The sequence below is a fragment of the Haliotis cracherodii genome, unplaced genomic scaffold (genome assembly GCF_022045235.1).
Source record: "Haliotis cracherodii isolate W230 unplaced genomic scaffold, xgHalCrac1.p SCAF_9, whole genome shotgun sequence".
Lineage (NCBI taxonomy): Eukaryota > Metazoa > Mollusca > Gastropoda > Lepetellida > Haliotidae > Haliotis > Haliotis cracherodii.
Genome location: NW_027266343.1, coordinates 6,681,342 through 6,694,588, shown reverse-complemented (window position 1 = coordinate 6,694,588; position 13,247 = coordinate 6,681,342). Strand labels below are relative to the sequence as shown.

The following is a 13,247-nucleotide window of genomic DNA, read 5'->3' as shown; positions in this document are numbered from 1 at the left end:
ACTCCCTCAAAGAAGTCCAGGAACAAGTCTTGACACACCAGTTGCATTAAAACAAACTTCAGAACCTATTTCAAACACGAGGAGACCTGAGGCACACACATTTTGTTATGCAAATCAACTCTCTAAAGTATAACCAGGATATCATATTTACACGAAAGGTGTTGGTCCATTCTTGACATCATGGAAACATCGGTCTCCATGACAACGCCTATGATGAACAAATTAATATATGCCACACCTTGACATCACAGAAACATGAGTCACTATGACAACGCCTATGATGGGCAAAAAGAGTTCAACTCTCAAAACATGAAAGAGGCTTTTGTCCATAAAGCCCATGGCTTGTTTAGGGCAGTACAAATCAAAGTAATTACCAAGTCAAAGAAGTCCAGTAACAAGTCTTGACACACCCTCCCTCAAAGAAGTCCAGTATCAAGTCTTGACACACCCTCCCTCAAAGAAGTCCAGTATCAAGTCTTGACACAACCTCCCTCAAAGAAGTCCAGTATCAAGTCTTGACACACCCTCCCTCAAAGAAGTCCAGTATCAAGTCTTGACACACCCTCCCTCAAAGAAGTCCAGTAACAAGTCTTGACACACCCTCCATCAAAGAAGTCCAGTATCAAGTCTTGACACACCCTCCCTCAAAGAAGTCCAGTATCAAGTCTTGACACACCCTCCCTCAAAGAAGTCCAGTATCAAGTCTTGACACACCCTCCCTCAAAGATGTCCAGTATCAAGTCTTGACACACCCTTCCTCCATGAAAACATCAAGTCTTAACTCGGCCACCCTTCTTCCAAGAAGTCATATATAAGTCGGATAGAGCGAGTAGGATTTCACACCCTAATACTATTCCAGCCACATCATAAGCTGGAGAAACAAAATGATCAATACTGTACTAATGTTGGGAATCAAACCCAGGTCTTGTGTGTGAAGAGTCAATTCTTCAACAAAAGCCAGTGTTGACTCACCCGCTCCAGCTCCTGGTTCTCCCAGAACTCCTTGGCCTGGATGCTTTCATTGTTGTACTGCTGCTGCAGGAGTGGGATTTCAATCAGACGCATGGCCCTCTGGTGGAAGTCGACCTACAAAACACAGTACACATGTACACAGCTGTAAGTAGCAGCATTTTTTCTGAAAATATATCCAAGTATAGGAGTTCTGACCCCCATGTATTAACCCTGGACCCCTATTTATTAACCTGGGACACTCATGTATTAACCTGGGACCCTCATGTATTAAAGGGGAAGTGTACACGCAAAAATCACTTTCTTTCTTTTTCTAAACAAAAGGCAATTTTAGAATTAGTTAGTATCTGTGTTTGAAAATATACACTCATTTTTTTTCACAGTGAAAGTAGGAAGCTCACAATAGTGTGAAAGTGATATGCCGTTATGAGGCCTTCGTTTTACGAGCGAAATAGGCCTGAGTTATCCCCCTTAGATTATGACGTAATTGGTGCCAATTCAACTGGGCCCCTGTCTATTCTCAACGCAAAAGATATCAAGGACCAGTTTGCGGTAAAACAACATGGTCTACGACACACTCCGGCGCAGTGGTGACTCAGCATAACACAATTCTGGCTGGCATCTGAGATGCTAGAATCACAAAACTGTACCTACACCACGTGAAGCGGCTCTAACAAAGCATGATGACGTCATAATGTTTATCAATTGGCACCAATGACGTCATATTGCAAGGGACATAAGCCATGGTGTTTTTGTTATGGAAATAGAACACTTGGTAAATGTGAAAAATATAAATCGTTTTAGTGCAAAAAATATGTTAATTAAATATGATGTTTTTATATTTTTGTCTATGACACTTCTATGTTAACACTTTTAATGTGGAAAAAGTACAAGAAAAAAAGGTTCATTTCCGTGTGAACTTGCCCTTTAACCTTGGACCCCTATTCATTAACCTTGGACCCCTATTTATTAACCTGGGACACTCATGTACTAACCTGGGACCCTCATGTATTAACCTTGGACCCCTATTTATTAACCTGGGACCCTCATGAATTAACCTGGGACCCTCATGTATTAACCTGGGACCCTCATGTATTAACCTGGGACCCTCATGTATTAACCTGGGACCCTCATGAATTAACCTGGGACCCTCATGTATTAACCTGGGACCCTCATGTATTAAACTTGGACCCCTATCTGTTAACCTAGGACCCTCATGTATTAACCTTGGGCCCCTATTTATTAACCTGGTACCTCCATGTATTAACCTGGGATCCCTATAATGAAAGGCTGTGAGTCCCTTGGACCCCCAAAATAAGTAACTAAGGTAAATCCAAGTAAGATGTCCCCATGGTCTCCTGTCCCCATGGTCTCCTGCCCTCAGCCTCCCTCCTGCCCTCAGCCTCCCTCCTGCCCCCAGCCACCACCTCCTCCTCCTCACCTTCTTCTCCTGAGTCTTGAGGCGCTCCTGCAGCTCTTTCTTCTCCTTCTCCAGTTGCTCCACCTGCTTGGCCATGATCTCGTCCACATCCAGCTCCGCAAACTCCTGCAATCACGAGGTCGGTCAATACTCCTGCTACATCACATCACATACTAGTTTGGACCAGACAAACCAGTGGTTGATATCATAAGCAACGACCAACACGATCAGCGTTCAATGAGATGGAGTCAACCTATTCCCCAAGACTGACCACCAAACCACAAAGTCACTTCTCACAGCAACAAAGGATATTTTGGACCAATTCTGGGGATTCCCAACTGTGTGACATTCTCTTTTTGTGGATAAACAATTCTACATGTTGGGTGACCCATCTTAAGCACTATTTTATCTTGTCTGTGCATACCTTTTTTATTATATTTCTGTTTGTGCGTTTAGCTATATGACAGCGGTCTGTAAATAATCAAGTCTGGACTAGACAATCCAGTGACTGACATCTTGAGTATCGATCCACGCAATTGGAATATGATGACATGCATCAACCAAGTCAGTGAGCCTGAGCACTGTGCATGTTTATACTGTAGTTAGCTCAAAGTTAGCTTTTGGTAGAGCAACAAAGCTCCACTGCAGATCTGGCATGCAACTTTAATATTTAAACACATCTCGCACACCATTTGTAAGTACTGTCAAATACAGGAGAACAACCATAGAAGCATATGTGCATTTAATCAAAACATTTCTAAACTTCGTAGGTCACAATAAACAAACACGAATAAAGTTGTGAGATGTAGACATTAGCCAAGTGCCAGTTAGTGCTGCACCTACCTCCTCGTCTATATCCTTGAAGATCCTGGCCCCAAGATCCGTCTTTCTCAGCTGTTCAATCCTCTCCTTGACGTGTTTACGTTTGATCTCCTGGTGCTCCATCAGCTGTCGCTGCTTCTTCCTCTCCTCCGCTTCCCGCTCCAGGCGAGCCATCTCCGCCTCATATGCCTTGCGGCGCTGGGACTCCACCTGCTCCATCTCCTCCTTCTCCTGCAACATCACCGCCGTCATTTCAGACCCCCGTTACACATATCACCTACCCTAACCCAGGTGCATCACCGGTTATTTCAGACCCCCGTTACACAGATCATCTACCCAAACCCTGGTGCATCACCGGTCATTTCAGACCCACGTTACACAGATCATCTACCCTAACTCTGCAGTATCACTGCCGTCATTTCAGACCCACGTTACACAGATCATCTACCCTAACTCTGCAGTATCACTGCCGTCATTTCAGACCCACGTTACACAGATCATCTACCCTAACTCTGCAGTATCACTGCCGTCATTTCAGACCCCCGTTACACAGATCATCTACCCTAACTCTGTAGTATCACTGCCGTCGTTTCAGACTCAGGTTACACAGATCATCTACCCTAACCCTGGTGCATCACCGCCGTCATTTTAAGCCTATGTTACACAGATCATCTTCCATAACCCTGGTGCATTACCGTCGTCGTTTCAGACTCAGGTTACACAGATCATCTACCCTAACCCTGGTGCATCACCGCCGTCATTTTAAGCCTATGTTACACAGATCATCTTCCATAACCCTGGTGCATTACCGTCGTCATTTCAAATTATCTTCAACACTACTTCGGAAACTTCACTTGGTAAGGACAAGAGTGATGACAGGTGTGGATGTGGGTGTTGTTGATTTGAGGCTTTTGGAAGCAAGAGAATATCAGATGGGGAAGTCTTATGGTGGGCGAGGTTGCTATTGTAAGCGTTTGGATGAGGATGTGGATGTGCATGCATGTGGTTCGGTGGTGTGGTTGTTGGTTGCTGTGTGTGGATAGGTGAGGTTGTTGGGTGATGTTGATGGATGTGGTTGTTGAGGTCGTTCTGTGAGGTTGGGTGTGGTTGTTGGAGGGGGTTGGTGAGGCAGCTGGGTTTGCTAGGGCGAGGTTGAGTGTGGGTGTTGTTGTTGAGGTTGTTCTGTGAGGTTGGGTGTGGTTAGATGAGGTTGTTGGGTGTGGCTGTTGAGTGTGGCTGTCTACACTAATGCAGAAGCCACAGCAGTATTTAAGTTACCCTCTGATCATTCATGTGTTCCAGCTGTTCCTTCCTGTCCTCAATGATCTGGCGTCGCTGCAGCAGTCGCATGTGCTCCTTGCGTCCTGTCATCCGGTAGTTGTTGATGATCTGGGCCCGCAGCTCATTTGTCTCCTGCAACACAACAAAGCACAGGCTACAGACACAGGCTACAGACACAGGCTACAGACACAGGCTAAAGACACAGGCTACAGACACAGGCTACAGACACAGGCTACAGACTCTGGCTAAAGACACTGGCTAAAGACACAGGCTACAGACACAGGCTAAAGACACAGGCTAAAGACACAGGCTACAGACACAGGCTACAGACTCTGGTTAAAGACACAGGCTACAGACACAGGCTACAGACTCTGGTTAAAGACACAGGCTTTGTATTAGGCTAAAAACTCAAAACACTTGCTTCTCGGGCAATAGTATTTTAGTCTGGGAATGTTAAACACCCAGGTGTAACAATTTCATAAAATCATAGTAAAATAATGGACTTGTTTCTGTAAGCAGACCATGAGAGCCAAGAAAGTTTACAGTCAAGGCTTTACGTTTATCAAAGATGCTTACATCAATATTCTCGGGTTTGATCTTGTTCATAGCTTTCTGCAGGGCAGCGGCCAGTGATGTCAGCTGGTTGCGGATGTTTTCACTGGGCATGCTCTGTATGAATGGACCTTCAGGCACATCTTCCTTCTGTGATACACCAAGGTTGGTTCCAAAACTCAGCGATCGGGTGCTGTGACAAATCCGCACCTGCAACAAACATCCGAGGTCATAATAAACATGTTCTGCAGGACAGGGACAGAACTGTTTGTTTGTTTGTTTGTTGTTAAACGCTGACTAATCCAGCGATATGACAGCGCTCTGTAAATAATCCAGTCTTGACCAGACAATCCGGTGATTGACATCATGAGCATCGATCCCACCTCTTACGACAAGCATAGTCGCCTTTTACGGCAAGCATGGGTTGCTTAAGACCTGAAAATTGGATAAAACTGTAATAGTTACCACTATCCACAACACACACGTTCAGGAGGATATGAGTTCATGGTGGAGACATGTTCATCACGGCAGAGTGAGTGAGTGAATATGCTTTTACGCCGCTTTTAGCAATATTCCAGCAATATCACGGCGGGGGACACCAGAAATGGGCGTCACACATTGTACCCATGTCGGGAATCGAACCCAGTTCTTCGGCATGACGAGCGAACACTTTAACCACTAGGCTACCCGACCGCCCCTCATCATGGCAGAGACACGTACATGACAGAAAGACACATATGTGACAGAAAGACACACATACCTGCAGTTCTAGGTTCTTGGCAGCATTCACAATTATTCTCTCCAAACGGAACTTGGTAGCGAACGGGACCAGTGAAGCAAATCGAGAAAATTCGACTGTTTGGTACACTTGTGACACCTGCGAAGAAATTATATTTTAACCTTGATCAAAATGTGATGGCAAAATCAGAGATGTGATGATTATGGCTTTTCGGAAGAATACAATGGATTGAGCAGAACAAGTTCCCTGTTTCATGTGCCCAGTGCATAAAGAATTTACGTTCCATAAATGTTATACATGCAAATATTTTGTAAAAAAAAATCAAAAATTGTAATTTGGGAAGGACAAGAGTAAAAGCGTAATCTGAGGTTAAAAAGCGTAACGGTGGCATCTCTGCTGGTGGCGACATACCTGTTTGAGTACTCGAGTGATGACAATGTCTTCAAGGGCTGGGTTATAACAGCTCAGCTCCTCTGTTTTCCCGATGAACTCCAGGCTTGGTGTGACCCTCTGCACCAGGCTCAGTGGATGGAAGTCTATCTCCAGGTGGCGGTATAGGTTCTGGAGCTCGGGGTGCACATACTGTGTCACATTGTACTTCAGCTGCAAGACAAAATCATAATCATTACGAGTCAATGTCCCCTAAATGTCAGCTAAGTCAGACACTTGTGACACAGTGACTACTACCTACCAGATCCTTGATGAGGGCCTGACTGGTGGGGGGTGGGGCGGGGTGGGGCGGGGCGGGGCAGGGCAGGGCAGGGCAGGGCAGGGCAGGGCAGGGCAGGGCAGGGCAGGGCAGGCAACATGAACAGTGTAACTCCTACCTACCAGATCCTTGATGAGGGCCTGACGGGTGGGCGGGACGGGCACATGAGCAGTGTGACTACTACCTACCAGATCCTTGAGGGTCTGACTGGTGGGCGGGACGGGCAACATGAGCAGTGTGACTACTACCTACCAGATCCTTGAGGGTCTGACGGGTGGGCGGGACGGGCAACATGAGCAGTGTGACTACTACCAACCAGATCCTCTTGGCCTGATGAGTGCGGGGTGGGGTGGGGTGGGGTGGGGTGGGCAGGGCAGGGCAGGGCAGGCAACATGAACAGTGTAACTGCTACCTACCAGATCCTTGATGAGGAGGGCCTGATGAGTGGGTGGGACGGGCAACCTGAGCAGTGTGACTACTACCTACCAGATCCTCTTGGCCTGATGAGTTGGGGGGCTGGGGGGGGGGCTGGGGTGGGGTGGGGTGGGGACTGGAGGGCAGGGCAGGGCAGGGCGGGGCAGGCAACCTGAGCAGTGTGACTACTACCTACCAGATCCTTGATGAGGGCCTGACGGGTGGGCGGGGCAGGCAACATGAGCAGTGTTGCAAGTCGTCGCTGTTTCTCCATCACAGATTCATCCATCTCAAGCAGTTGTCCCATGGTGTTGCGTGACGTAGCGATGGGGATTGCCAATGTTGCACACACAACACGAGAAGCCATTCTGGAAAAGGACGTCAATAAATTTACATAAAATCCAAAACTATCAATCCTAAAATGTATTTCATATTTGAATGGTCAGTCTTCAATGGTGTTTGTCCAAAGGACCACCACTTAAACATATCTACTGGTCCTGTTAGATCATTACTTTGTTCATTTCCTGTGGACCACCATTTAGTTTAATTTTAATGAGTCTTTGGATGCCATTTAGAAATAATTAAATATTCGCTGTGTTCATTGTAATTCCTGCATTCTGATTAGCTGAAATGGATGTAATGAATGTAAAAAATTAAGCCATGCCAACCGAAGGGGACTACTTTTATTACTACGTACGGAATGTCCAGGAATCCCAATATGACAGACCAGAGAATTCCATTTCTGCTCACGTGTATCGTCATGCACAGGACATTTAGCGAAATTCTTGCATTTTCATTAACCCAAACTACCCTTTGAGACCGAAGGCAGAGAAGGAATGAAACAGCAAACGTGCAGGCTCGCTCGCCTGTTTTTCAACCGCTCGTTTGGGTTCCACAAATTTCATGTCAAATTTCTCCGAAACATATATTTGTTCCGGTTCGTTACAGTCTGACTGTTGCAGTGCTTCTCGCCTCTTGCTTTGATTGACAGGTCCTATGAAGTTAATTTTGATCCTTCTCTCCGTTGATTGGCTACAGATTTGTGGACGTGTCAAGTTTTGAGCATAAATTAAAAAAATCACCCAATTCATGTCAGGCCACGGTATGTATTCCTTTGCCTGGAATGTTTATCAATCTCGATATTTTTGTCTTCTTTGATTTATATAACCTAGTTTGATTAAACTTTTGTGCATAACACAAGTTCTCGTAGTCGAATCTAATTATAAGGATTGACTGAGTATTTTGTACGGTTCATTGAGGTATGAATCGAAAAACCGATGGGCAAACTTTTGTAAGAATCTGCTATGCGGATTCATACAGTTTGCACATCGGTTTATCGATTCATACCTCAAAGAACCAAACAAAATAAACAGTCAATCCGTAAGTGATACACATAAGGAAGAGGGCTTATGTCAAGTTCTTATTTGGAACAACATTTTTATGAGTATAGCTTACTCCTTCCTGAATGTTTCACCTGATAAAGGAAAAAGCATTTATTCTGAACATGTTGTGTTCTTCATAATAAGAAGTTGACATCCATAAACTCTCTTCCTTCGTTTTACTGGTCCATAGACTTGGGTCAGTGGACTGTTGTTTTTTTATCCCGACCATTTGATGTTTATATGCTGCAAATATGCTTAGAATGGACTACGGTTATAACTAACTAAAATTCATGATCCCTTCGTTCGTTAGAACCACAGTTCACTGTATATACAAATCTGTGAGGTATTGATGAAGACTCACAGACCTCCCACGGCACACATCTTTACACTTGCACACATTAGGCTGAAACAAATAATAGTCTTCGTTCTCAGACACTGCCCCCCATCATCAAAAAGTTAATTGCACATTTTGTTTTTGTTTCGATTTCCAATTATTTTGGTAAAAAAAATTGAAAATGGAAAAAACAAACAAACATGCAGCAGACTTTATGATGATGCAGGTGGTGATAGAGAACCAAGACTATTATTTTTATTAGCCTTATAGCTCTCTACCTACTTCTGTAGCTCTTCTGTGGTGAGGTTCTTCCTCTGCTCCCGAGACAGGTGGAAGATGCGGTGCAGGGTGCATGCGTGGAACAGGTGATTGCCAGACTTCCAGAACACCAGGCCAAACTTCTGCAGGTAATTTGCCATCAGGGAAGGCTTGGGCGACTTCTTGGACAGAATGATGAGTCCATGGATGTCCTCCACAGCCTTGAACGCTTCCTGCAACAACATGGTTTACTCTTGGACACTTGGACGACTGTAGATCGAGCTATCGCATATGCTTAGATCGAGACATGGCATATGGTTAGATCAAGACATGGTAATGCTTAGATCGAGACATGGCATATGGTTAGATCGAGACATGGTAATGCTTAGATCGAGACATGGTAATGCTTAGATCGATACATGGCATATGCTTAGATCTAGACATGGTAATGCTTAGATCGAGACATGGCATATGCTTAGACTTGGTGTCAGATTAGACAGCGATGTGGTGTACAATTAGCATAAGAAGTTGTATTCACTTAGATTGACACATAAAGATGTGGTGTACACAAAGATGGAGGCATGACAACCTTGACTTAAGACATGGTGCACACTTGGAGCTGACATACACTAAACTTGCCTAAGACTTGGTTTACACTGAAACTGAGAAGGTGTACATTTTGTTTGATGGTTAACCCCACACTCAGCAATATTCCAGCTATATGACGGCGGTCTGAAAAATAATTGAGTCTGGACAAGACAATCCAGTGATCAAACCACTCAATTGGGATACAATGACATGCATCAACCAAGTCATCGAGCCTGACCACTCGATCCTGTTAGTCGCTTTTTACAAGCATAGTCACCTTTTATGGCAAGCATGGGTTGCTGAAGACCTATTCTACCCTGGATCTTCACGGGTCAGGTGTACATTTAGACCAAGAAGAGGAATATGTTTGAACGCAAACATGGTGAATAAAACGTGTACACTTCGTTGTTTTACGCCACACTCAGCAATATTCAAGCCATAGAACGGCAGTCAGGTGTACACTTAGACCAATATGTAGTGGTGTTGGCACGTGGTCCTATGCACAATTGGATACTCCCTAGGGAGCTGAGTGAGTGAGTGAGTGAGTGAGAGTATGGTTTTACGCCGCTATTAGCAATATTCCAGCAATATCACGGCGGGGGACACCAGAAATGGGCTTCACACATTGTACCCATGTCGGGAATCGAACCCGGGTTTCGGCGTGACGAGCGAACACTTTAACCACTAGGCTACCCGACCGCCCCTGAGAGCTGAGAATGATTGTTGAGTGCAAACTGATCCAGTGAGCCGGTTATCAATAACGCTTTCAGCATGCTCCTGTGTGGTTGGGAAATATGCACAACACAACAGGCCTATTATTATTGGTATTACATAGACGGAGACTGATGCCGGGGAGACATGACACTCGCGTTTCCGTACCTGCCACAGCTCCATGTTGATGGCACTGTTGAGCTGTTCCAGCCTTGTTTCCAGGTGCATGGCCTGGGATTCAGGGTTGTTGAGGTTGATTGCTGTCTGCTGGTGCTGGTGCTTGTGGATGTGGCCGAGATGGGTACGCAGCTGTAGGTGGCAACAAGAAAACCTATTACCTTTCATACCAGATGTTCACACATTCAAATTACCCCTGCTAATTTTGAAAGTTGATTCTTGCTTATCGTACAGAGTAAATTAATAAATATCTTACAAAATCAAATGATTCCAAGATGACAAGGTGGGTAATTATTTCTACTCACATTGTCACATAGTTTTCTGAACTCGGTCTTCCGGGCATACTTCAAACAGAACTTGAAAGCTGAAAATAAGACAGATACCTAATGAGTGAGTGAGTTGGGTTAAACGCCGCTTTTACCAGTATTACAGTTATATCACGGCATGTCAGCTTAATGTGGGAGGAAAGCCCAGGGGATGCAGGTCTCAGGCGTTTACCACTTCGGTGAAACACACGAGCATGGGTATGGTGCTGACAAACCTAGAAACATGATCGGGGCGAACCGCGATTCGAGTGAGTGAGTATGGTTTTACGCCACTTTTAGCAATATTCCAGCAATATCACGACGGGGGACACCAGAAATGGGCTTCACACATTGTACCCATGTCGGGAATCATGACCGCACCACCGGGATTCGAACCCACACTAAATAGGTTTCTGGTGTGCCCAAGGGAGGCAACTCTGATCAGTGAATAGCGGTGCCTTAGACGACTGGGCAACCCGTGCTTCTAGAATCTAATATGAGAGTGAGCAGGTCGTTTCACACTGTTAACATATGCCAATAACATGAGGGGGTACACATGTCAAAGCGTACTCATAAGCTCAAAATCGTAACTGTTGTGCCCCCCACAACCTGCTGCATCACGTACCCTGCTGTGCAATGTCCTGGTACAGTCGCTCTACTCGACAGTTGTTCCTGAGCAGGTCCAGGCATTGTCTGTAGGACTCCCATAGAAACTTCACCCATGGTGTCAGTATGGCACGGTCGGTTCGGTCCTGTGTATCTTCCCCACTGACTGCTTTCAACAGCAAGCTGTGAACACATCATAAGGCGTAACAGCAAGAGGAACAGAAGAAAGCGTCTCGTAGGAAACGGAACCTAACTTCTTACGCAAGGTGTAACATTCGTCCAGCAACCACATTAACAATACTATTGTAGGTGAAATAGGGTTTAACATTGCAGAGCTCCAGATAAGCTTTTGGTGTTGTGGGTATTTTACCCATGCATTTTAAAATCATTGGGTATCAGTAATTCTATCTGCAAATTCAAATTTCTGTTACCCACTAGTTTTTACAGATATGGGTATTTAAGTTAAATATTTAAAAACACTATTCATCTAGACCCTGCAAACTGGTGTGGGTTCGAGAGCTTTATAGGACTAAAAAATACCACGATACTTCCACAAGAAAGTGTGATGGCAAATGATCATGATGTAACTGTCATCGTCGAGTTTGGCAAGGTTGACGGAATGCCCGTTTATAATTTCAAAATAAGTTGCTGATTTGCTAATCGAATACAGAGGTTACTTCACAATATTTTGATGATACGCACAAGTTTTATTTTTGTAGCTTATCTGTAATGTTCGTTGCGTATTCGATACGCTTGGATTATATTTTACTGCATATTTCTGCATTTTTGATGCGTATTTCACGCAGATACGCAGCTTATCTGGAGCTCTGACATTGTGTTTGTATTATTGTAATTACATAGCGACGTGTGTGCGAGTGTGTGCATGCATGCATGCTCTGGTCCGTACCAATGTCCATATTACGGTGCTAGTCCACTGAGATACCATGCTAGAGTTTAACATGAATACCCCGCTCTAAACACAGTATAAAGATCCATGTTTCAGCCCCTTAATGCCGAGCGCCAGACAGGGTGACAACAAGTACAGTTCGTTTAGGTCTTTTGCTACGACACGGTCGGGGATTAAACCATGAGTGAGTGAGTTGGGTTTAATGCCGCTTTTAACATTATTCCAGTTATATCACAGCGTGTCAGCTTAATGTGGGAGGAAAGCCCGAAGTGATGCAGGTCTCAGACGTTAACCACTTCGGTGAAACCAACGAGCACGGGTATGGCACTGACAAACCTAGAAACATAATCGGGGTGAACCGGGATTCGAACCCACAATCATAGGTTTCCGGCGTGCCCAAGGGACGCAACTCTGCACAGCGAATCATGGCGCCTTGGACGACTGGGCCGTCCGTCCCCCCGATTAAACAATGACCTTCCCCTCTCAGGCAGAGGTTTATCTGGCCATCATTAGGAAAAGCAGCAGATGAGGAAGTCTATCTGTCCTGGAAAACCTATAGTTTCACGTCAAAGATGTTGGTCCACTCTTGACATCATGAAAACATGGGTCACCATGACAACGCCTATGATTGACAGACACTAATACTGTTACAATTCTTAGCTTCTTCACATTCAGCCAGTTAACACCACATTACAGTTCGATCCTCATACAAGTTGACTTTCATCAACAATGACCGTGGGGGTCTATTCACTGCAGGGAATGAATATTGGATTTCTCAAACCATGCTTTAGTACATATTAGTTACAAACACACCTGACCACAACGCTAGAATTTTGCAAACTACCCCATACATTAGGTACAGTCCTTCACTACCTGCTTCATCTAACTCTACAACAAAGTGATTAGGTTCACCTTTCTGGGGAGTCTGGGAGGTCAAGGTCGTCAATGTCAAGTACAGTCTGGTGGGACTCCTTGCGAGCCAACTCCGTCTGTTCCTCTGCCAGGGATATATACTTCCTCACCACATCAACAAGAGACTGGATGTTCACCTGCAAACAAGAAGATTGTTTAAG

The 13,247-nt window shown here is 44.9% G+C and overlaps 1 protein-coding gene across 1 annotated transcript in view; it reads right to left on the bottom strand.

Moving 5' to 3' along the window:
• Window positions 1–13,247, bottom strand: part of LOC139453321 (eukaryotic translation initiation factor 3 subunit A-like) — a 33,988-nt gene that overhangs the window by 17,633 nt on the left and 3,108 nt on the right. The window contains exons 3-15 of the mRNA XM_071234988.1: window positions 13,087–13,223; window positions 11,287–11,450; window positions 10,662–10,720; window positions 10,348–10,488; window positions 8,905–9,113; window positions 7,103–7,274; window positions 6,195–6,386; window positions 5,805–5,921; window positions 5,069–5,254; window positions 4,490–4,624; window positions 3,233–3,442; window positions 2,411–2,515; window positions 973–1,086 (exon numbers count right to left, since the gene is read on the bottom strand). Of these exons, the coding sequence (XP_071091089.1) occupies window positions 973–1,086; window positions 2,411–2,515; window positions 3,233–3,442; window positions 4,490–4,624; window positions 5,069–5,254; window positions 5,805–5,921; window positions 6,195–6,386; window positions 7,103–7,274; window positions 8,905–9,113; window positions 10,348–10,488; window positions 10,662–10,720; window positions 11,287–11,450; window positions 13,087–13,223 (1,941 nt within the window). The remainder of the gene's footprint in view (window positions 1–972; window positions 1,087–2,410; window positions 2,516–3,232; window positions 3,443–4,489; window positions 4,625–5,068; window positions 5,255–5,804; window positions 5,922–6,194; window positions 6,387–7,102; window positions 7,275–8,904; window positions 9,114–10,347; window positions 10,489–10,661; window positions 10,721–11,286; window positions 11,451–13,086; window positions 13,224–13,247) is intronic.